The sequence below is a fragment of the Cnephaeus nilssonii genome (assembly GCF_951640355.1).
Source record: "Cnephaeus nilssonii genome assembly, chromosome: 1".
Taxonomy (NCBI): domain Eukaryota; kingdom Metazoa; phylum Chordata; class Mammalia; order Chiroptera; family Vespertilionidae; genus Cnephaeus; species Cnephaeus nilssonii.
The window spans coordinates 94,406,978-94,430,347 of NC_137072.1; the positions used below are offsets into that span (position 1 = coordinate 94,406,978).

A 23,370-nucleotide genomic window follows, 5' to 3' on the forward strand; every position below is an offset into this window, starting at 1 on the left:
GCTCTGTGAGCCGTGTGTAAATTTCGGTCCCCGACTCGCGTGAAGCCCGGGGCACCGAGAAAGGCGCGGAATGCTGGGTGGGAGGAGGTGGGGACTGGCTCATGGGGCAAACACTCTTCCACAGTCCATGTCAAGAGGGCTTGGATGTGCGGGCCTAGGTGTCATCCCTCCCCGCCCCCCGCCATGTTTCTGGGCTAGAAAGGATAAGATGTGAGAGGTAGTTTATTCCAAGGCCTTAATAGGCCAACTACATGAGCCAGCGAAAGTGGGCGGGCAGAATGAGCTCTTAAGAAACAGTTTAAGTGCTATGGAAAACCGGATTTAAAACAGTTTATAGAAAACCGGACTTAAAAAATACCTGATCACATTGCCCGCCTCACAGGTGTGGCTCAGAGGTTGAGCACGGACCTGTGAACCAGGAGGTCACAGTTCATTCTGGTCAGGGCACAGGCTGGGTGGCGGGCTCCACCCCCAGTAGGGGGCGTGCAGGAGGCAGCCGATAGATGATTCTCACCACTGATGTTTCTCTCCCTCTCCCGCTCTGAAAGAAATGAAAGTATGTTTAAAAAAAATACATGATCACATTAATAGGTACAGAAAAAAAGCACTTGACAAAATTCCCTTAAAAAGTCAACACACATTCATGATAAAACCTTACTAGGAGTGGAAAGTAACCTCTTTAAAGTGAGGAAGATCATCTGCAAAAAAACATAGAGCTAACATCGTACTTCATGGTGAGAGACTGAATGCCCTCCCCTAAGCTTGGGGGAAGAAAGTTCCCTTATCCATGAATGCGATCTATCTTTACATTGATTTTCTTTTTTAATTTCTTTAAACAATTTTGTAATTTTCAGTGTACAAAATTTTATTTTGTTAAATTTATTCTTATGTATTTTATTTTTGATGCTATTATACATAGAATTTTAAAATTTTTTCACTTTTATATTGTTTATTTCTAGTGTAGAAAAATGGAATTGATTTTTGTATATTGATCTTGTACCCTGAAAACTTGCTCAACTCATTGATGTTTCTTTTTAGTGGATTTCTTAGAATTTTCTATGGTCAATTTTACTAGTTTCACTCATTCCTCTCCAATCTGGATGGTCTCATTTCCTTTTTTTTGGCTAGTGTGGACATCCTTTTAGGAATGCTAGAACCTACTAATAGGTTGTACGCATTGTTTCTCTTATTGTATTATAAAATTGCGCTGTTATCTTTTCATTTTTAACGTTCATTTTTACCTCAACTGTGATGAAAATTACATAATAGAGTCCATTTAATGTGCATTCAAGAAATTAGCTGGGAAATTTTTCAGGCGTGGGGACATAACTTTTCTCAATAACCTAATAATTATACAAAGCTGGCAGGTAATGGCCATTGCATATTTAACATTTAAATATGAGTATTGAGCACCACATTTGGTTTTTCAAATGATTTACTTTTGTGCATTGCTTCATGTGTTTATATATTTAAATGTTTTCTATTGTAAAATATTACTCTCGTAAGTACTGCATGGTGTAATAGTGAATTAAACTCCCAGTTTAAACCCAGTTCATGGCATTCACTAGTTCTTTGACCTTTAGCCAATTCCCTCCTCTGAATCTGTGCACCCAGATCTAAAGTGGGAATAACAGCCCTAGCGAGAGCCTATTACAGATGCAACAGTGAATAAAATGTTAATTGCTTCAGGGGATACAAAAATATATCCAAGTATGTGCCCTTAAGGAACTAACATTCTTTGCCCATCTTTGTTTTATAGTCTATTATCAAGTAAGATTTTAGTCTCCCCACTGTTTTGCTCGGTGTCTTATTGATCAGAAAGTTTGAGGTAAATTAATTCTCAGTTGGATGAACTCACTTCCCCAGTCCTTGTCTGCAGTTTTGCTCCCGAGTCTCTGATACAGAATCAGACAGATAAGTAGGTCAGCCTTTGCTAGACTTACTACGTAGCATTTTATTTCTCTGAAGCTCTCACACAGCGCAACTATTCTTGTCACTAACAGAGACAGCTCTTTAAGTGACGGCTTCTCTAACCTCCTCGCTCCAGCTACCACTAAGCAAGGACCACTTTCCTTCCACAGAATTCACTTATGTCTCTTCTGAACTGCTCAGTTTATCACGTAGATTTGTGAAGCTGCATAACTTTAAAGAAATAAAACTGAAAGCAACACATGAACAAGTGAGACAAACAAGCAAACAGCATGGTGGTTACAAGAGGGAAGAGGGTGGGGGGTAGTGAAAGGTAAAGAGGGTCAAATAGATGGTGATAGAAGATTTGACTTTAGGGGGGCACACAATGCAATAAATATGCAGATGATGCATCATGGAATTGTACACTTGAAACCTATGTAATGTATTAACCAATGTCACCCCAGTAAATTTAACTTAAGAAGAACATGTTGAATATACAAAAATTTTTTATTCTCCTTAATTACAAGTATAATGTTTTTACTATCTTAAAAAGTAACAAAAGACTTTTTATGAGTAGTATTCACTCGGAAAAATATTAACAATCTGACTAGTTTTGAAACAGTGTTGTCACGCCATCACTTACCGCATAACCCAATAGTCATTGAGCCATTGTGTGCCTTCCCAACTTATAGTACTTTTAAGGCACAAATATCACATAAATAATAGTCACTCTTGCCCTAACTGGTTTGGCTCAGTGGATAGAGCGTCGGCCTGTGGACTGAAAGGTCCCGGGTTTGATTCCGGTCAAGGGCATGTACCTTGGTTGCAGGCACATCCCCTGTGGGAGATGTGCGAGGCAGCTGATTGATGTTTCTCTCCCATCAATGTTTCTAACTCTCTATCCCTCTCCCTTTCTCTCTGTAAAAAATCAATAAAATATATTTAAAAAATAATAATAGTCACTCTCTAATATAAAGCTATTTTAAAATACTTCAATTAAATATAATTGTTACTCACAAAGAAATGTCATCAAAATGGACCCACCTTCAGCCTGGGTATAGACTGAGGGCCCTGAACATGGTTCCTCAGCTTCCCTGACTTTACTTTCTAGATGCACCTCATTAGCTCAAAGGAAATAACTACTGAGGACTGGGTAACATAGGGTGTCAGTCAAGGCTAGTCATGACACTAATATCCCTATCAATCAATACAAGGTGTCAGACTTGTTCAGGCCCACTAGATAAAAAATAGACATACCAGTCCTTTCTGAGGCCTTACAAATAAGGGTGTCTGATGGGGGAGTTGGCGCATTCTTATACCAGGTGTACCGGTTCATAATGCGGATTTTGTAATCAAAGAAAACACGATAATTTCAAGAGAAACATCAAAAGTGCTTTTTTAAAAAATACATATATTTTATTGATTTTTTACAGAGAGGAAAGGAGAGGGTTAGAGAGTTAGAAACATCAATGAGAGAGAAACATCGATCAGCTGCCTCTTGCACACTCCCTACTGGGGATGTGCCCGCAACCAAGGTACATGCCCTTGACTGGAATCGAACCTGGGACCCTTCAGTCCGAAGGCTGACACTCTATCCACTGAGCCAAACCAGTTAGGTGCAAAAGTGTTTTATTCAAAGTAATGTCCATCGCTAGCTACACATTTCCCCCATCTTTCAGGTAATTTGTGGATATCGTCCCAATAGAACTTTTCTTGTTTTGAGGCACACATTTCAGAGACCCAATTTTCCACTTCTTCGTACGTTTTGAAGTGCTGCTCAGAAAGTGCGTGTGCCATCAATCAGAACAAGTGGTAATCTGAAGGAGCAACGTCTGGTGAATATGGCGGGTGGGTTAATACTTCCCAAGCAAGATCTTTTAACGTGTCTTTAACTGGTTTTGAAGTGTGTGATGATGTGTCATCATGAAGCAAAATTACTTTGCCATGTCTTCTGGCACATTCTGGTCATTTCACGATCAAAGCGTGGTTCAAACTGGTTATTTGTTGTCGGTAGCGATCAGTATTAATGATTTCACCTGGTTTTAGAAGCTCATAATACACCACACCTTCCTGATCCCACCAAACGCAGAGCATTGACTTCTTTCCGAAGCGATTTGGCCTTGCAGTCAATGTTGATGGTTGACCTGGACCAACCCATGATTTTGTGCATTTGGGATTCTCAAAATAAATCCACTTTTCATCACCAGTCACAATTCAATGCAAAAAAGACTTTCTTTCGTGCCGTTGAAGCAACATTTTACTGATGACTTTTTGGTTTTCCATTTGTCTTTTATTCAGTTGATGTGGCACCCATTTTCCTCCCTTGAAAATCTTTCCCATTGCTTGTAAATGATCAGAAATTATTTGCTGAGCAACGTTTAATCTTTCTTCAAATTGTTTTTGAGTTTGACACGCATCTTCATCCAATAATGCTTGTAATTGTTGGTCTTCAAACTTTTTTTGGTTGACCTGGCCGTTCTTTGTCTTTCACATCGAAATAATCACTTTTAAAGCATTTAAACCAGCGTTCACAAGTATCTTGAGATGGAGCAAGTTCACCATAAGCTTCCCGGAGTATACGATAACTTTCAGCAGTACTTTTCTTCAAAATAAAGTGATAAATTAAAACTTCCCGCAAATGCTCTTTTTTTTTTTTTGCACAAAATTCAACATTTTTAAGTGTAAAAATATCTATGATGTTAACACCTTCACAAAATTTGACATATGAAGTTTTGAAGCTTGTTGTCAATACAACAAAATAGCATACATATCAAATCACATATATATCAATATATGTGTAACTCCATCTATTGAAAAAAAAATCTGCATTATTAACCGGTACACCTGGTAAAGATAAAGGTATTTGAGATCCAGAAAGATGAAATGCCAAAAGCAGGCTTAGACTTTCCATGGCATTTAATTTATTTTACTCTAATTAAAAAATAAAATAGAATAAAAATATTCCATATGAATTAATAATCTAGTCACAGTAAAATTACATATCATTTTACTGAATATATGTTCCTGAGTAAGAGTTGAAATATTGGCAACAATTCCAAACACACAAAAAAATCTATCTTGACTTTCAGTAAACATTTATGGAGTGTTGTGTACCAGGCCTTGGGGAAGAGCTCCAAATCAAACTTGCCCCTTATGGTTTCCATTGTGTTTATCCCTCTCTTTTTAGACTAGATTTAAGATCAAAAGAGACCTTCTGTCAGACTTTTAAATTTATTTAATTGCAAATCACATTTTAAAAAATTGTCTTTGGGATGCCTATACATGCAGTTTTAATCATTATACATATAACTAGAGGCCCGGTGCATGAAATTCATGCACGGGGGGCAGGGTGTGTGTGTCCCTCAGCCCAGCCTGCACCCTCTCCAATGTCGGACATCCCTCTCACAATCCAGGACTGCTGGCTCCAAACTGCTCGCCTGCCTGCCTGCCTGATTGCCTCTAATTTCTTCTGCTTGCCAGCCTGATCACCCCCTAACCACTCCCCTGCCAGCCTGATTGATGCCTATCTGCTCCCCTGCTGGCCCGATTGCCCCTAACTGCCCTCCCCTGCAGACCTGGTCACCCCTAACTGCCCTCCCCTGCAGGCCTGGTCCCCCCCAACTGCCTTCCCCTGCAGGCCTGATCACCCCCAACTGCCCTCCCCTGCTGGCCTGATCTCCCCCAACTGCCCTCCCCTGCAGGCCTGGTCTCCCCCAACTGCCCTCCCCTGCTGGCCTGATCGCCCACAACTGCCCTCCCCTGCCGGCCATCTTGTGTGTTGGAGTAATGGTCAATTTGCATATTACCTCTTTATTATATAGGATTATTATATAGGATGCTTACTGTTATGACATTTAAATAACAATTTGTAATGTACCTAATACAATTGTAAAATATCCATAAAATTTACCATAAGTGACATTTAGTACATTCTCCATGTTATATAACCATCACCACTAATTAGTTCCAGAATATTTTCATCACCCCAAAAGGGAACTCCTTACTCATTTAGTAGTCATTCCACTTTGCCTCTTCCTCCTAGTTGTTCAGCACCACTTGTTGAAGAGACAATTCTTTGTCCCTTGAATGGTCTTGGTACCCTTGTTAGAATCAATTGACTATAGTGTATTTCTGGTTTTCCTATTTTATGCTACTGGCCTATATGTTTATCCTTATATCAGCACCACACTGTTTTGATTACTGTAACTTTGTAACAAATTTTGAAATCTGGAAATGTGACTCAATTTTGTTCTTTTTCAAGATTGTTTTGGCTCTTTTGAGTCCCTTAAATTCCATATGAATTTTAGCATCAGCTTTTCCAATTTCTTAAAAAAAAAAAAGACCATTAGGTTTTTTGATAGGGATTGCACTGCTGTAGATTAATTAGGGGAGTATTGCCATCTTAACATCACAAACATGAGATGTCTTTCCATTCATTTATTTAGATTGTCTTTAATTTTTTCAGCAATGTTTTATACTTTTCAGTGTATAAGCCTTGCACCTCCTTGGTTGAATTTATTCCCAAGTATTTTGTTCTTTTTGATGCTATTGTAAATAAAATTACTTTCTTCTCAGAATTTTTTTTGCCAGTGTATAAAAATCAACTGACATTTGTGTGTTGATTTTGTATCTTGCAAAGCATTACTGTATTAGTTCTCACAGTTTTTTGTTTTTGGTGTGGATTCTTGATGATTTTTATTTTACAGGATCATAACTGCCAATAGAGATAGTTTTACTTCTTCCTTTCTAATTGGGGTTTCCTTGATTTTTCTTTCCTAATTGCTCTGGCTAGAACTTCTGGTACAATGTTGACTAACAGTGGTGAAAGTGAGCATTTTTCTGATTGTAGAGAAGCTTTCAATCTTTTACCATTTAGTATATTGCTGGGTGTGGGTTTTTCATGAATGCCTTTTAAAAAAATTGATTTTAGAGAGAGAGAGGAAGGAAGAGGGAGAAACATTGATGTGAGAGAGAAATGTCAATTGGTTGGTTACTTCCCATACACACCCAGACCAGGGAATGGAACCTGTGACCTTCTGGTGTACAGAATGTGTACAGGACCATGCTCCAACCAACTGAGCCACACCGGCCAGGACTTATTAAAGCCTTTTAACAGGTTGAGGAAATTCATTCTCTTTCTAGTTTGCTGAGTTTTTACCATGAAAGAGTGTTAAATTTTGTCAAATGCATTTTCTTATCTATTGAGATGATGCCATTTTCCTCTCTATTTTTAATTTTTATTTATTTTATTTTTTTCTTTATTGATTAAGGTATTACATATGTGTCCTTATCCCCCCATTGCCCCTCCCCCCCCACTCATGCCCTCACCTCCCCTAGTGTCTGTGTCCATTGGTTAGGCTTATATGTGTGCATACAAGTCCTTTGGTTGATCTCTCTCCCTTACCCCCACCCTCCCCTATCTTCCCTCTGAGGTTTGATGGTCTGATCGATGCTTCTCTGTCCCTGAATCTGTTTTTGTTCATCAGTTTATGTTATTATATTCTACAAATTAGTAGAATGAAGGGAGCAACAGCTAAAAAATACTAAATCAGTAATATGAAAAAAAAAGCTCTAATAACTAAGAGCTTTGTTACTAGAGGCCCAGTGCACAAATTCGTGCACAAGTGGGGTCCGGCGGGCCCAGCCCCAATTTGGGTGGATTGGGACTGGGCCTGTTGGGATGAGGAGATGGTGGGAGTTTGGCTGGCTAGCCAGCCCTGATCGGGGCCCAATCAGGGCTGGGCCGGCTGAGGGGAGGGGCCATGGGTGATTGGCCAGTGTGCTCCGCCCCTAATTAGGGTTGGGGGCTGATTGAGGGAGGTTGCTGTGGGCGGTGAGCCGGCTGTCCCCTCCCCGAAATGGGGTGGGTGGTGCCGATCAGGGGCCAGCAGCCTAGGGGAGGGGCCATGGGTGGTTGGCCGGCTGTCCCTGTCCCTGATTGGGGTGGGGGGAGGCCGATCTGGGGTGGGGCTGGGCAGGGGAGGGGGAGGGCTGCAGGAGGTTGGCTGGCTTGCCCTGCCCCCTCTTGGGGTGGGGGTGGCAATTAGGGGCAGGGCTGGCCGGGGGAGGGGCCGCAGACCTATCGTGGTAGGGTGGGCAGATCAGGGGTGGGTCTGGCCAGGGGGAAGGCGTTTGGCTGGCGGCCTGCCCCTGATCGGACTCTCCCACCCACACTGATCAAGGGTAGGCCGGTTCGGGGGGGAGGGGCCGCAGGAGGTTTTGGCAGGCCAGCCCCACCCCCTGATTGGGCCAGTTTGCTGGCCATAGTGGGTGTCATAGTAACCGGTCGTTCCGGTGTTCCGGTCGCTGGCTTTTTATATATACAGTATATAGATTACTGTCCTTGTTGCTCCCTTCATTCTATTAATGTGGTATATTACACTGATTGATTTTTGTATGTTGAACCATCCCTGTATTCCTGAAATAAATTTTAGTTTGTCATGGTGTATAATCAGTCTGGTCTTATAGAATAAATTAGGAAGTGTTACTTCCTCTTTTTTTTTTTTTTTAAGAGTTTAAGAAGAATTGGTGTCAATATTTTAGATGTTTGATAGATTTCACCGGTGAACCCATCTGGTTCTGTACTTTCTTTGTTGGGAAATTTTTTATTATTGATCCAATCTCTTTAATTGTTATAGGTCTGCTTAGATTTTTTTATTTCTTCACTCAGTTTTGGTAATTAGTTCATTTATAGGAATTTGCCTATTTCATATAGAGTATCTAATTTGTTGGCAATAAAGCTTATTTTTTATGAATAAATTTATTTATGGTTCAGTCATCCAAAATACAATGCAATTTATCTAATATTTATAAAACTTGAAATGTCATGCTTTCTTACATTTACTTTTCTAAAGCAAAATGTATACAAAATTCCATAAGATATTTAAGCAAAATCTCTCCCCAATACTCAGGAACCAAAATTTTCTGATAGGAATGTTACTGGTATAAACTTTATTTCTAAAAAGCATAAACTTCATTTGTCTTTTGACTAAAATGAATGCTTCCCCACATAAAATGAAGCCTGTCTTTTTCTACCTAGAAGCAGGAATGATAAAGAGTGTGGACTCCTGAGCCAGATGGCCTGCATTAAAACCCTGCTCTGCCACTTACTTGCTATATATAATCTTGGGGTTAACCTCTCCAATTATGTTTCCTCCTCTGTAAAAAGAATAGAACCTACTTCACAAGGTTTCCTCCTCTGTAAAGGGAATAGAACCTACTTCACAGTGCATTCAAGCATGCAAAAACTAGGTCCCAGTCCATAATAAGCATTCAATAATTATTAGCAAATATTATTTTTCATATGGTGGTCATTAATTGGTGTTAAAATAAAGAGCAACTAGACATCTCAATGGAGAGACTAAAAGTAAAGTCAAGGCAGCAGTGTTGGATGAAGGATATAAGGAAGAGCCATATTTTCCTTTAGATTTATAAGACCCTAGACTGGAAGAAGGAGTGTTTGGCAAATGTTCTGTCATTAGAAAAGAAATGGTTCTCTTTATTAGTATCCAGGAGAGCAGGCTCTATTGACTACAAAACTGCATCAGAGAGGCCCTCTAGTGGGACAGAAAATCAAAGGAACTGTTCTAGTGACTCCGTAAAAGAAAGGAAGGCCCCAAGGGAAATGAGTCTGGCTCCACTGTGGGCACAGGGAACCAGAGAGTGGATAACAGTGTTCTAAGGAATGATCACAAGTACACGTACAAGTGCTTCCTTTCAAATCACAGGTCTAAGCCTCCACGAGAAGGGATATATATGTACTGATATGTTTCTGCTTTTGAAACTTTTGTTTCCTTTACCTTGTTCTCTTCCCTCCCTTCCTCTAAATATATAAATATACTCCACAGCTGACCCTCCTTGTCAGTAAAATAATTGAATTCATAATATAATAAATTTATGAAATATTAATGTATTTGTCACTATCACTATTATTTTCTTAGCAGCCACAAAAGTGAAATAACTACAGGATTTGTTTGGGGAAACAGAAGTACTCAGTTCCTTGGTTTCTAGAAACAATGTGGAAACATTGCATGAGCATTCAAAATAGCTAAAAAAAAGTTTGTTTTAATAAAGAAAGCAACTGAAATAAAGGATACCCTGATATAAAATGCAAAAACACATTAACCACAACATTGTATTTTAAAATATGGACATTTAGATTATACTCATTTATATTAGGATATAAATTAATGACTTATACCTTAAAGGATTTATCATAAAATGTTACTGCCCAGTGCATTTTTGCAAACAATAAGCAATTCACTGAGAGTATTAACATCCACATATGTAATTAGAGTTTACAAATGTACAAAACTTTGGGTAATAAACACTTTAAACTTATTTTTCAAACATTCAATAGTCCCATTCCCCCCAAACTGATTACAAAGAAGCACAACGGGATAAAAACATCTTTTATAAAAGAAAACAAATTCATATAATTAAATACTTGTTAGGTGAAAGAACATTAAAGGTTATATAACATTTCTTTTCTCTACATAAATTTGCATATCTTAAATTTAATGCAGACCACCATGTTTCAATTCCAATCTGAGAATATCGTAACATGTACTTCTTGGTGAATCTAAATATAATAGGATGAATATTTAAGTATATTCCAAAGATTATATCAAGTTTTTATTTGGTCATTATTACTTTAACTTTTCAATGTTTCTTTATTTTAGAAATAAAATCCATAACCAAAGCACATATATTACAGCTATTTCTGAAACAAACAAACAAACAAAACACTAAATAGCATACTCTTTAGTATATCATTAAAAGAGTGGTTATGTTTAAACAAGGAAACGAATAAAAATTACTACAACTCATGTATGATAAAGTTACAACGAAAAAGGTTACAAATTTTATCTGGTTTATTTGCACTGTAATAAAAGAAATCTGGATAATGTGAATAAAATGTGCTTGATTATTAAGAAATGAAATTTCCAATTAACACTGGGCCGTGTTTAGGAGCAGTGTGTTTGTTCTTGTATTTTATATGAGGAACATATGTTCATAACCTACCAGTTATATTTTTGATTTACTAAGAAATGAAAGTATATGATTCTGGTTCATCCTCCCTTTTTAAAAATATCTTCACTTTGAGATCAGGCACTTTGTGCCCAGGAATGTGGCATTGCAAATTTCCTAAAAATGTATCCATTCATAGTAGGATAAATGTACCAAATTCATAAAAGAGGATATCTTCATTTAGAAACCAAAGCACTAAATTATAATTTTACAGTCACAACGCAAGCCCCAGCTCTTCCTAGGCACAATGGAGCAACCTGAAAAGAAACAAAAAGACATATGTTTTGGTTTTGTAGGTAAAAATGTTGATAATATTAGACTAGTTGGTGAAACATGGAAATAGTCCGTACCCCTTGGCAAAAGGCTGCTGCCCCAGGCCTACCGCTGGCCTGGTTCCTCCCCCCAGAACCCCCTCCTGATGTGAAACTTTCGTAGACATCCCACATCACTTGGGCACATCACATGATTATGTATTATTCACTTCCCTTTAAAGGTGATTTTTTCTTTTATTAATTGAGATATAGTTGACATATAACATTATATTAGTTGCAGGTGTACAACATAATGATTCAATATTTATATACATATTGTGAAAAGGTGTTTTTATAACTGAGGAATTGTTCTACACGAAGTACGATGTTTTGGGCAAAATGGTGTACAATATGGATGTGAGGAAATGCTGATATTGTGAGAAAATGCTGAATACTTAAAAGCAACTTTATGACCAATATGGAGAAAATATCAAGTATTATCTAGAGGGGCCCTGTAGGAGAAGGATTATCTCAGAGAATACACAAAATACACTGCATACCTGGGATCTGCTTACTCCAGAAAAAAACAGTAACTTCCCATATAATGACTGCTTTCTCTATGCATGGCTGAAAAGTCTAAACCCATTCTACTGATTTTCATTCAACTCCCTAGTAGTGGAAACAAACCTGATGAATGAACTCTGTGACAGTAGATAGAAGTGTGAGTGCTAGGTGAAGGAATATAAACTGCTTACAGATAAGGAACAGCTCTTACATTTTTCACTTATTGTCCTTTTAAAAAATGTTTTTATTTTATTATTATTTTTTTTGGTTTTTATTGATTTTAGAGAGAGAGGAAGGAAAAAGGGACAGATAGAAACATCAATGAGAGAGAAACATTGATTGGCTGCCTCCTGCATACCTACCACAGGAGATCGAGCCCACAACTTGGGCATGTGCCCTGACCAGGAATCGAACTAGAACCTCTTGGTGCATGGGTTGATGCTCAATCAATGAGCCACACCAGCCAGGCTGTCTTTTTTTTTAATGTATCCTAAACACTAGAAAATTAATAGTGGAAACAAAAATGTGGAAAGAATAGTTGTCAAAGAACGACTTTGAGAATAGTAAGAATCTATGCATTTGACCTAAGAAAAATAAAACATTAGCATTTGGGAAAGAGTGACTAATATAAAGTGTTTGTATCAATTAGTGGATTTTAAGAACACAACAGACTTCAATTGTAAGAGAATTCTCAGTTATTCTCCATCTGAATCAGTTGTTTTGATCACTGTTATATCTCCTTGAGCAAATAATCTATTTTAAAACCATATCCACTTACAGTATTCTAGGAGTGACTTCTAAGTCATTAAAATCAAAGCATCTGTTTGTAATTAGCAGTTTTTCTCAAAACAACCAATACACTAAATCTCTACACTGTGAATGGTACATGTTGTCATGACAACCAGCTAGCAAGTTTAGCTTAGAGAATTTATTAAATACAATGCAGGCACCTCCTGCTTTGGGTCAAGGCTGATGGTAGGGTGGGTGACAGCTTAAGATTTTGTAAGCTCATTTCATTCCCTGTAAAAATGTCTTCTTGTCCATTTGTTGGAACACTGAATGAAACATTTATTTTTCAGATACTATGGTTATAAGTTCACACCTAGGTGCTGTGAAATAGTGATAGAGGAGGCATGCACATAAAATAGCTATGTGATCATAGATTATTAATTTTGATACAGAATGATTCAGCATAAGGTATTAATTATCTGCAGTAACAAGCCTCAAATGCTGGCCAATAGATTTCCTTATAACTGGCCCAAGGGTTTAAATCAAATATGTTTCAGAGAAAATGATAGATCCTCCCTTCCCCCAACTGATGGAGTATGACGTAACCTGCACCTGCAGCCTGGACATTCCTGAGCACCTAACCAGGCACCTTATATGGACTAGACATTGAACCACCAACCAGCACCTGCCAAATACCCTAAGCCCTCGATTCCTAAGTACCTAAGTGCCTAATCATGTGCCTTATATGAAACCACCAATCAGTGCTTGCCGAGTACCCTAAGCCCCATCCCTTCCTGTTCCTCCCCTCAAAAGGCGTATTCACCTCTGCACGTGCAGCTACTCTCCCCTGTGAGACAGCCGGCAGGGTCCTTCTCCTCTAATAAAGCCTGTTCCTGGTTTTTGGCCCTCTGTCTCATTCTTCTATCCCATTTTGGGTTTCATGGTTATCATTCACACTACTTCTGCCAAGGCGGAAGGCTGATGGGAGGTAATCACGTAATTTCCAATGAAATCCTGTAGCTCTAACTCAAGCCTTCACTTCTGCCCGAACCCAACTTATCCTGTCCCCATCTACTGCCAGGTGAACTTTTTATTATTGTATCACTCCCTTGGTTAAAAGTCTCCACTGACTTCTCATGCCCAAACTCTTCTCAACCAGCCACACTTCCTCAATAGAGCCCACATATTTCTTCATGGACCTCCATCCTGACCCCAACCTTCCTCTCCAATAAGAACTCCTATTCTTCTCAACCAGCCACACTTCCTCAATAGAGCCCACATATTTCTTCATGGACCTCCCTCCTGACCCCAACCTTCCTCTCCAATAAGAACTCCTATTCTTCTCAACCAGCCACACTTCCTCAATAGAGCCCACATATTTCTGTTTGGTGACATTTCTTTCATGTTTTCTCACACAATTTCCCCTTCCTTTCTACTTTCTGAGTTGGATCCATTAAGGTTTAGCTTAAATTCAACTTCTTTCTCACTGAAGCCCTCTCAACAACCATTTTCTTTTTTCTCTTTGGTTTTCTATAACTACTCACTGCTTATACCATGGGACTTTTCATATCACCGCTCTACATTGTGGGCTCTTCTTACACATGCAGACCTTACCTACCTAAGTAGTTAAGTTCTATGACAGTCTGATTCTCATAAGTTTTGTTTTCTTAACAGTACTTATCATTGCTTCTTGTAAAAAAACTTTGGCTCAATTAAACATATGAATGTCTTTTATGTACCAGATACTGAATTGGGGCACAAAATTCCTGATTCTGTTCTTGGTGATGATGAAAAAAAAGATCTCAAAAGACCATTCCTGGAAGTGCTAGGCTCTCCCAGAAACAGACACGTTTGGAACTCTTGCTATAATTTGCAGGTCAAGTGTCTTACTTGTTCATGTAATTTAGGATTACCATCTTAACTAATTAGGTTATGACCAGCCATTTGATCTGCTCCCAAATGTCAGTGGCTTGAGTATTTAAAAATTATTGGTCATGGATGGGTAAGCGGCTCAGATTTTTCCGACTACCCTCTTTGTTTTCCACAATCTCCCCTCCCTTTCTCTTTCTCTTAGCCTGATTGTGGTACTGTCAGCTCTAGCAATGCTAGAACATCTCACCAATTCCCAGCAAGCAAATGGTGGCATACCAACTAACAATAATTTGTCTGAGTAGTATTAACTTACACTTTAAAGCAGGGGTCCTCAAACTTTTTAAACAGGGGGCCAGTTCACTGTCCCTCAGGCCGTTGGAGGGCTGGACTATAGTTTAAAGAAAACTATGAACAAATTCCTACGCACACTGCACATATCTTATTTTGAAGTATAAAAACAGAACAGCAAAAACACCCGCATGTGGCCCGCGGGCCGTAGTTTGAGGACGCCTGCTTTAAAGGTAATTTTGGATTTTAATTATGTTATAAAATTAATGAGTCCCTCTTGTTTTTTATATTTAATTAAGTGATGACTTTATCATGTTCAGGCTATATACTTTGATACTCTTTTGTCCGGGGATCATAAGCCTCCAAAAAATTGAGAGGATCTGTTTTACTAAAAGAATTGTTTTAACAAAAACAGAGTAAGTGCACAAAGGTTTCCTTTTCTCTGCATCCTCACCAACTATGTTATTTGCTGACTTTCTGATAATAGCCATTCTGACTAGTGTAAGGTGGTTCTCATTGTGATTTTGATTTGCATTTCCTTGATGATTAGTGATGTTGAGCATTTTTTCATGTCTGTTGGTTATCTGTATGTCTTCTTTGGAAAAGTGTCTTTTCATGTCCTCTGCCCATTTTTCAATGGATTGTTTTTTTGTTTGTTATTGAGTTGTATGAGTTACTTATATATTTTGGATATCAACCTTTATCAAATATATTATTGTGCACTGTTGGTGAGACTGCAAACTGATGCAGGCCATATGGAAACAGTATGAAGATTCCTCAAAAAACTAAAAATAGATATATCATATGACCCAGCAATTCCACTTCTGTATAATTATAAAGAAAAACCAAGAACACTAATTTGAAAAGTTAGATGCAGCTCTATGTTCGTCGCAGCATTATTTACAACGACCAAGATATGAAGGCAACCTAAGTGTCTATTGATAGATGAATGGGTAAGGAAGATGTGGGATATATGTACACTTTGGAATATTACGCAACAATAAAAAAGAATGAAATCTTGCTATTTGTGACAACATAGGTGAATTTAGAGCAGCGGTCGCCAACCGGTGGTCTGTGGATCACTGGTGGTCCGTGAGGTCTGAAAGATTGGCGACTGCTGATGTAGAGGATATTATACTAAGTAAAATAAATCAGGCAGAGAAAGACAAATACTGTATGATTTCACTTACATGTGGAATCTAAAGACAAAACAAAACAAGCAAACAAACACAACAAAAACAGACTCAGATAAACAGAGAGCAAAAGAATGGTTAGTTACCAGAAATGATGGGGTGAGGAGATAGATGAAAAAGAAAAGGGAATACAGTCAATAATATTGTGATAAATTTACATGGTGTGATGGATGATTACTAGAATTAGTGGGGTGACCACATTGTAAGGTCAAATCTCTATATTGTATACCTGAAACTAATAGAACCAATATAAGACTCTATACCAACTATAATTAAATAAAAAAATTAAAAAACAACACAGAGTAAGTGGAATAATGAAAAATGAAATGACATACCTGAGTCCACTCATTTGTTTGGGGATCATAAGCCTCCACTGTATTAAGGTAAGTTTGTCCATCATACCCTCCAACAGCATATAATTTATCTCCAAGTAAACAGACTCCCACCGCATCTCTGCTGATGCTCATAGATGCCACTGCAGTCCACATATCTGTTTTGGGATCATATCTGAAAGAAAATTTTAGAACTGGAGTTGACATTGTCCTCACAATATTTTATGTAAAAATAGTTTTGTTCTTTAAGCCTATCTTTTTGTCTTATTATCTGCTATATAAAATGAGAATATCAATAGAATATCAATATTTTCCTAAAAACTTTTAACTTACAATATTACAGATTCATTTAGCAGATGCATTCCACTTAAACTTTTCAAAAGATCTAAGGTCAATACTGAAAACTGCTTTAAGGTTTTAGATTACCTACTGAAAATTTGAGGAAATCAGTATGTGAAGATCTATATATGATGACTCACCGCCTCAATCATTGTAGCTGTCCATTTTTGGACCTTCTTCTTCCTTTCAAGAAGTATGTTTACTAGAATTGCCGAAAGCTGCCTATCTAAGAGCATATACATGCTAAGATGACTTACATTGCTCTAATACCCCTTATCTCAATGAACAACTTTTCACTGGGTGCAATACAACATTGAGCCTGTGGTAATTTATGGAGCAAAGTGTATAAAAACTTCCACATTCCTCTCCTAAATTATAACATGCAACACGGGTAGTCTGAATTAGTCTCTCCCCAATACAGGTGAAATGCAGGCATAACATTCCTGCTTTCTCAAGAAAAACACCAGCCAACTCCGCTTATTATTTCACAGAAAACAATCATTGTCACCAACAAACCTACATTTCACGTTTTATTCTTCATTTAGTTATTTATAATTTACTAAGTAACATGCACATATGTGTTAACTTCCCATTTCTCTTTAAAGATCCAAAATTATTAAAAAGGCCTCAATACTTTACATGACCTGCCCCTACCTCCACTCCACTCTCCCTTCTCTCCTGCCACTCTCTGCATCACTCTGTTCTCCAGCTACAGTAGTTGCCTTTCAGTTTCTGAATGAGTCGTATACCTCTCTGCACTGGAGTGCTCATACATGCTCCTGTTGACTCTACCTCCCAAACCCACTCAATTGCTCCATTCCTTGAAGTCGACTGAACATAACAGATGGGGCCTGAACTACTGTCCAAATCCTCCACTGATGGTAGGCTCTTCACCTGGCCCCACACTTGAGTTTCATGAGGCCAGTTTGGATGACTTGTTAAAGCTTCTACGCCTCATGAGCCTTTTATTATTATATAGTATTTTATTTTATATCAAAATGTGCTAGAAATACCCCATTCCTTTTCACTTCTTAATTAGCCTCTAGCCCAGTGGTTCCCAACCTTTTGTTGGCCATGCCCAACCTAAGCATCTCTAAAATCCTGATGCCCCACCCCCCGGCCCACCCCGTGACATATAATTCTTATTATTCAAAAAGTGAACTCTTATTCATGTGGAGGAAGCCTAAAGGCCATTAACTTGGTCTAAACAAGCTTCCAAAGAACATGGCATCCATGAAAGAGAAAAATAAAAGAACAAAAGGACAGTTAAAGTACTGAGGAAGAAATCACTAAAAAATTGTTAAAAAACAATAATATGAAGTGATATGAAAAAATAGCAAATAAAGTTTCAAAACATATAACAGAGAACTGAAATGCATAAATATGTCACAATATATATTTATATACTGTATATGAGGCCCCGAGAACCATAAGAAATGCAAAAAATTAACTGTTAATAACTTATTCTTGAATTGAACCCCTTAAAAATCAAATTGCTCCCCTCTAGGGCATGTGCCCCAAGTTGGGAACTACTGCTCTAGCCCCTAATTAATTATCTCTGAAATTCACTGAGCTCCTTTTCTTTTTTTATTAGTTACAGTGTCTAGTACAAAATGGTATACAACAAACGTTTTTCCTACGATTCAATTAATAAATTATATAATCAATTCTAAGGTAAAGTTGAAGCAGGCAGTTATAAGACAAGAATCTGAGGAGGCGGTTAGGATGCAGACTGAGAGATGGCAGAGCAGACAACCCAATATTTACAAAGCTCCTAAGGAAAACTGCATGTGGTGGATGCTCAATAAAGAATTGTTAATTTTTCTGAAAGTGTCTGAGGCATAAAGCATTCTTTTTTATTCCTAGTTTTCCTGCACAAGAAATTACCTCTCCACACAGTCTGAGAGTCTGGAGGTCAAGTTGGAAGCGGGAGCATCGTGCCCTCCGATAGCATACAGCAATCCATTCCAGGTGGTTACGCCTACTCCCCCTCTCCTTTTAGACATTTGTGCACAGAGTGTCCACTTATTAGTATGAGGATCAAAACATTCTACTGACTTGAGACAAGAACTTCCATCCCGACCACCAACTGCATAAAGTCTGTAAAAAGAACAAACAGGATGATAAGTAAGAAACAGTGCTACACTGAAGTCAGAGAGGTTAGTCTTATGGTATTTCTATTAACTTAAGGTGCCACTGAATATAAGACACACTGTCAATTTATGTTCCATTAGAAACATGATATGTTACCAATTAAATGACATATGTATATATCTGGATATATCAGATATCACTAAGTATACATATAAAAGAACACCAAACTCACGTGAAAGCAATGACAACTGTTTCACAGCTGCCATCTTGCTGGCCTTGGCTGTAAGATGCACTGCATTTTTGGAGACGTTAAAATGTGTCTTAGAATATAGAAAATATGGTATATAAATGCTGCCTTGGTCAACTTTAATTCATTTTCAATTAAGATACAGTACTAATTTGAAAGTCTTTTACTCTAAATATGTATCAAATGTTTTATTTATTTTTAAAATATACTTTTATTGATTTCAGAGAGGAAGGAAGAGGGTGAGAGAGATAGAAACATCAATGATGACAGAGAGTCATTGATTGGCTGCCTCCTGCACGACCCCACTGGGGATCGAGCCCGCAACCCCGGGTATGTGCCCTTGACCGGAATCGAACCTGGGACCCTTCAGTCCACAGGCCGATGCTCTATCCACTGAGCCAAACCGGGTAGGGCTCAAATGTTTTAAATATTTGAACATTTTAATATTTTTATTAGGCACAAACTCTTCTTGTACTTATTATTTACTTGTAGTTCTTCATAGATATTTTTCTATTGGTTTTTTAAAGAAAGAGTAATAAATTCATGCCCTGACCAGATGGCTCAGTTGGTTGGAGCATCATCCCATTCACCAAAAGTTTGCAGGATTGATCACTAGTCGGGGCATGTATGAGGCAACCAATCCATGTTTCTCTCTCACATCTATGTTTCTCTGTCTCTCTCCCCCTACCTTCCTTTCTCTCTCAAATCAATAAAAACATAGCCTTGGGTGAGGATTAAAAACAAAAGAAGAGTAATAAATTCAGTTCATTGCTACTATTAAAGGTCATGCATTTTTAACTTATAGAGGCCTTAGTAAACATTTAACTATATTTTTATTTTCAAGAAATAATATTTGAACTGTACCAAGTTTCTGCCCATTAAAATTCTAAGTATTTACATTTGAATAATACACATATTTTAAAGACAGATTTCATAATTTTAATCCATAATTTAAAGTTCACTATGTCACTCAATCTAGTTTTAAATAAAATGATCCTATTTTAAACAGCAACATAAGGTTGTAGTAATTGTTATAAGTTGTAAGTTTAAGCTATATTATAATACGGAAATTTCAAGTTATTTGAAAATTTAATCTGTTAAAATTTGTAATCTGTGAAGTACTACTTTTTTTGTGTGTCACTGTTCTTTTTTTTTTTTTAATATATTTTATTGATTTTTTTACAGAGAGGAAGGGAGAGGGATAGAGAGTTAGAAACATTGATGAGAGAGACACATCAATCAGCTGCCTCCTGCACACCCCCTACTGGGGATGTGCCCGCAACCAAGGTACATGCCCTTGACCGGAATCGAACCTGGGACCCTTCAGTCCGAAGGCCGACGCTCTATCCACTGAGCCAAACCGGTTAGGGCGTGTCACTGTTCTTAATATTAAACTATTCTAATCTTTAACCAGTAGTTGATAGAATAATTATCTAAATATTTATCACAGAATATTAGAAGACATCAGTAAGTAGAAAATATCAACAATTAAAAATACATGTATACACACATAAACACACACACACACACACACACACACACACACACACACACACAGTACAAGAGGCTTCAAGGCACCTTACCCTCTGCACAATGAATTCATGGACCTTCACTGTGAAAAGGGCTGTAGTGAACTCTGAGGCCAGACTCTCTGGGTTTGAATCCTGGTTCTGCCACTCATCACTACCGGTTGTGATTGTGGACAAGTTATTTAACTTCCACCTGCCTAATTTCATCATCCGTAAAATTTAGAAGCCCTGCCTCAGAAGATTATTAATGATCATTTTAAAATTACTTTGAACAGTATTTTACATATGGTAAATATGGTATACATGTTTGAGAGGATAATGAATTCTGTCTCTATTTGCATTCTTTTAGAAAATGATGTTTTTAGGAAACATTAAATGTACAAACAACATTTATACTATGCTAATATTAAGGGCTAAGTTGTATTGGTAACGCTTTGTGAAGAATCATTCTCTCAAGCAATGGTCTTCAAACTGTATTCTAAGAATAGGATTCTGTGGAGGACTTGAGGGTGTCCCCAAAATGGTTCATTTAAAATTTAAGTTTAAAAAAATAGTTTTAATTTTCAAAAATATCACCTGGCTTAATTAAGTGCAAGATTCAGAACTCATCTTTCTTTCCCATGACAGTATCTATTACAATAAAAAAAAATAGTATGTCAAATTGTGACAGTCTTATACTAAATATTTTTAAATGTAAGATTTAGGCCTTTCCTGACTTTTAAAATTAGGTCTTCACTAACTTTAAAAATTATGATCAAGAATGCCGATGGTTGACCCTGGATGGGTAGGGCATATACAAGAAGCAACTCTCTCTCTTTCTCCCTCTCTTTCAAATCAATAAAAATAATTTTAAAAAAGAATGTCAATGGTTGGTAGATACTGTTTGAGATTAAACTTAGAAAAAATCTAACTGAAGTTTCCTGAGATTCCAATTAAATGGCTCTAGTAGTTAAAATAACTGTTACTATTTTCAGCTTATTTTTGAATCAGGATTTTCTTCATTTGGACTACCAAAACAAAACAATCTGGGTGTTCTTTAAACAGCCTTTTAGTCTTCTACACTAAAATTTATAATAAATAAATACTATAAACTTGAGCTTATAATACATTTAAAATAAGCTTAGAGTAAATTTGAACCTCCATTTGTCTTAAGTAATGAGGTTTTAATAAGATTTCATTTGAAAGAGATTCTACTATCAAAAATATTTGTCAGTCAGTGGCTTAAAAGTAACCAAGCAACTAAAAGTCTAAATAAAGCTTCTTTCCATCAAACATGGTAGAATGGAAAATTTAACACTTTGAAATTTTTCACAGAGTGAAACTCGTAAGACATTGAAACAGCTCTTTCCTAAAGAAACAACTATATTTTGCATTAGGAAGCATTGCAAAATAAATTAAAATAACAAAACAGTAGTTTATCCAGCTTTTTCATTTTATAGATTAAACCTTAATCAATAAAGAAATTAAAATGCAAACAAAAATTGAGGCATGGAGAAATGATTTGTTCTTTTGTTTTAAAATTATTTTTATTTTATGTTAAAAAAATCTTTATTTTTGAAAGTATTATATATGTTCCCGTTTTCTCCCCCACTGATCCCTCCAGCCTACCAATTTTTTATTTTTTATTAAATTTACTGGGTGACATTGGTCAGCGTGAACATATAGGTTTCAGGGGTGGGTTTCTATGCTACAAGATCTGTATATTGCACTGTGTGCCCACCACCTAATGTCAAATCTTTTCCTGTCACCTTATATTAGGACCCCCTTCTCTCCCCACCTCCTTTCCTCTGGCAGCCACCACACTGCTGTTTGTGTTCATGAGTTTCAGTTTTATATCCCACACTAAAGGCCCGATGCATGAAATTCGTGCAAGAGTAGGCCTTCCTTCCCCCGGCTGCTGGCACTGGCTTCCCGCAGGCACCCGGGACCCGGGCTTCTCTCTGGCCGCTGGCAGGCACCCGTCTGGTCTAATTAGCATATTACACTTTTATTATTATAGATATGAGTGAAATCATATGGTTCTTAACTTTTTCTGACTGACTTGTCTGATTTGTTCTAAATCACAAAGGAGTGGTAGAGTAAAGATGCATAATTTATTTTTTCAATCAACTGCATACCTTTTTTGAAAACTAAAAACATAGTTTCTATTTTTTCAGATTCTGAATATATACTGAAGATGGACACCAACAAAATAGTTAAAACAGCCCAGACAGAGTGGCTCAGTGGTTGAGTGTGGACCTATGAACCATGAGATCATGGTTCGATTCCCCATCAGGGCATATGCCCAGGTTGCCGACTTGATCCCTGGTAGGACATGTGCAGGAAGCAGCTGATCAATTATTCTCTCTCATCATTGATGTTTCTCTCTCTTCCTCTCCCTTTCTCTCTAAAATTAATAAAAAATATATTAAAAAATAGTTAAAACATTGCAACTTTGTTAAAGCAAGCTTAGAAAAACACTGGTTTATGAATGAGCACACACTGTTCTTGGGGTGAGTGAAGCACTACTGCATCTAAATGGTAGCAGGACTTTCTTCACTAAGGCTGCACACTTCTACTTACTGTTGAAATATTTATATCAGAACTCTTATAAAAGAGATTATTTAAATAATGTGTTTATATCACTCAAAGTATTTCCCTTTTGTGATTTACTTATATATATTCTTAAGTTGGACATGATATTCTACATAATAATAGACAAATATGCAAATTGACCATACCTCCGGCACACCCACAAGCCACACCCACCATCCAATCAGAGCGAGTATGCAAATTAACCCAACCAAGATGGCTACAGCCACAGAGAGCAAGGTTTCCTAGGTAACAGAGGAAGCCAAGCTTTCCGCCTGCCCTTGCCAGGCCTGAGCCTCCACTCAAGCTACAAAGTTTCAATTATAGAAGGTAAACAAATTCAAACAGAAATGGCGGCAGAATGGAGCTTGAGAGAGCAGGCCAGGGTTGCCGGCGGCAACAGGGGAAGCAAAGCTTTCC

The 23,370-nt window shown here is 37.6% G+C and overlaps 1 protein-coding gene across 2 annotated transcripts in view; it reads right to left on the bottom strand.

Annotated features, from left to right (window-relative positions):
• Positions 1-7,467: 7,467 nt before the first annotated feature.
• Positions 7,468-23,370, bottom strand: part of KLHL5 (kelch like family member 5) — an 84,761-nt gene continuing 68,858 nt past the window's right edge. Inside the window, exons 10-12 of one of the 2 annotated variants that reach the window (XM_079769139.1) lie at positions 18,397-18,609; positions 16,174-16,345; positions 7,468-11,198 (exon numbers count right to left, since the gene is read on the bottom strand). In XM_079769139.1, the coding sequence (XP_079625265.1) occupies positions 11,142-11,198; positions 16,174-16,345; positions 18,397-18,609 (442 nt within the window). In that variant the 3' untranslated portion in view covers positions 7,468-11,141. The remainder of the gene's footprint in view (positions 11,199-16,173; positions 16,346-18,396; positions 18,610-23,370) is intronic. The other variant, XM_079769140.1, reaches the window with a different exon arrangement.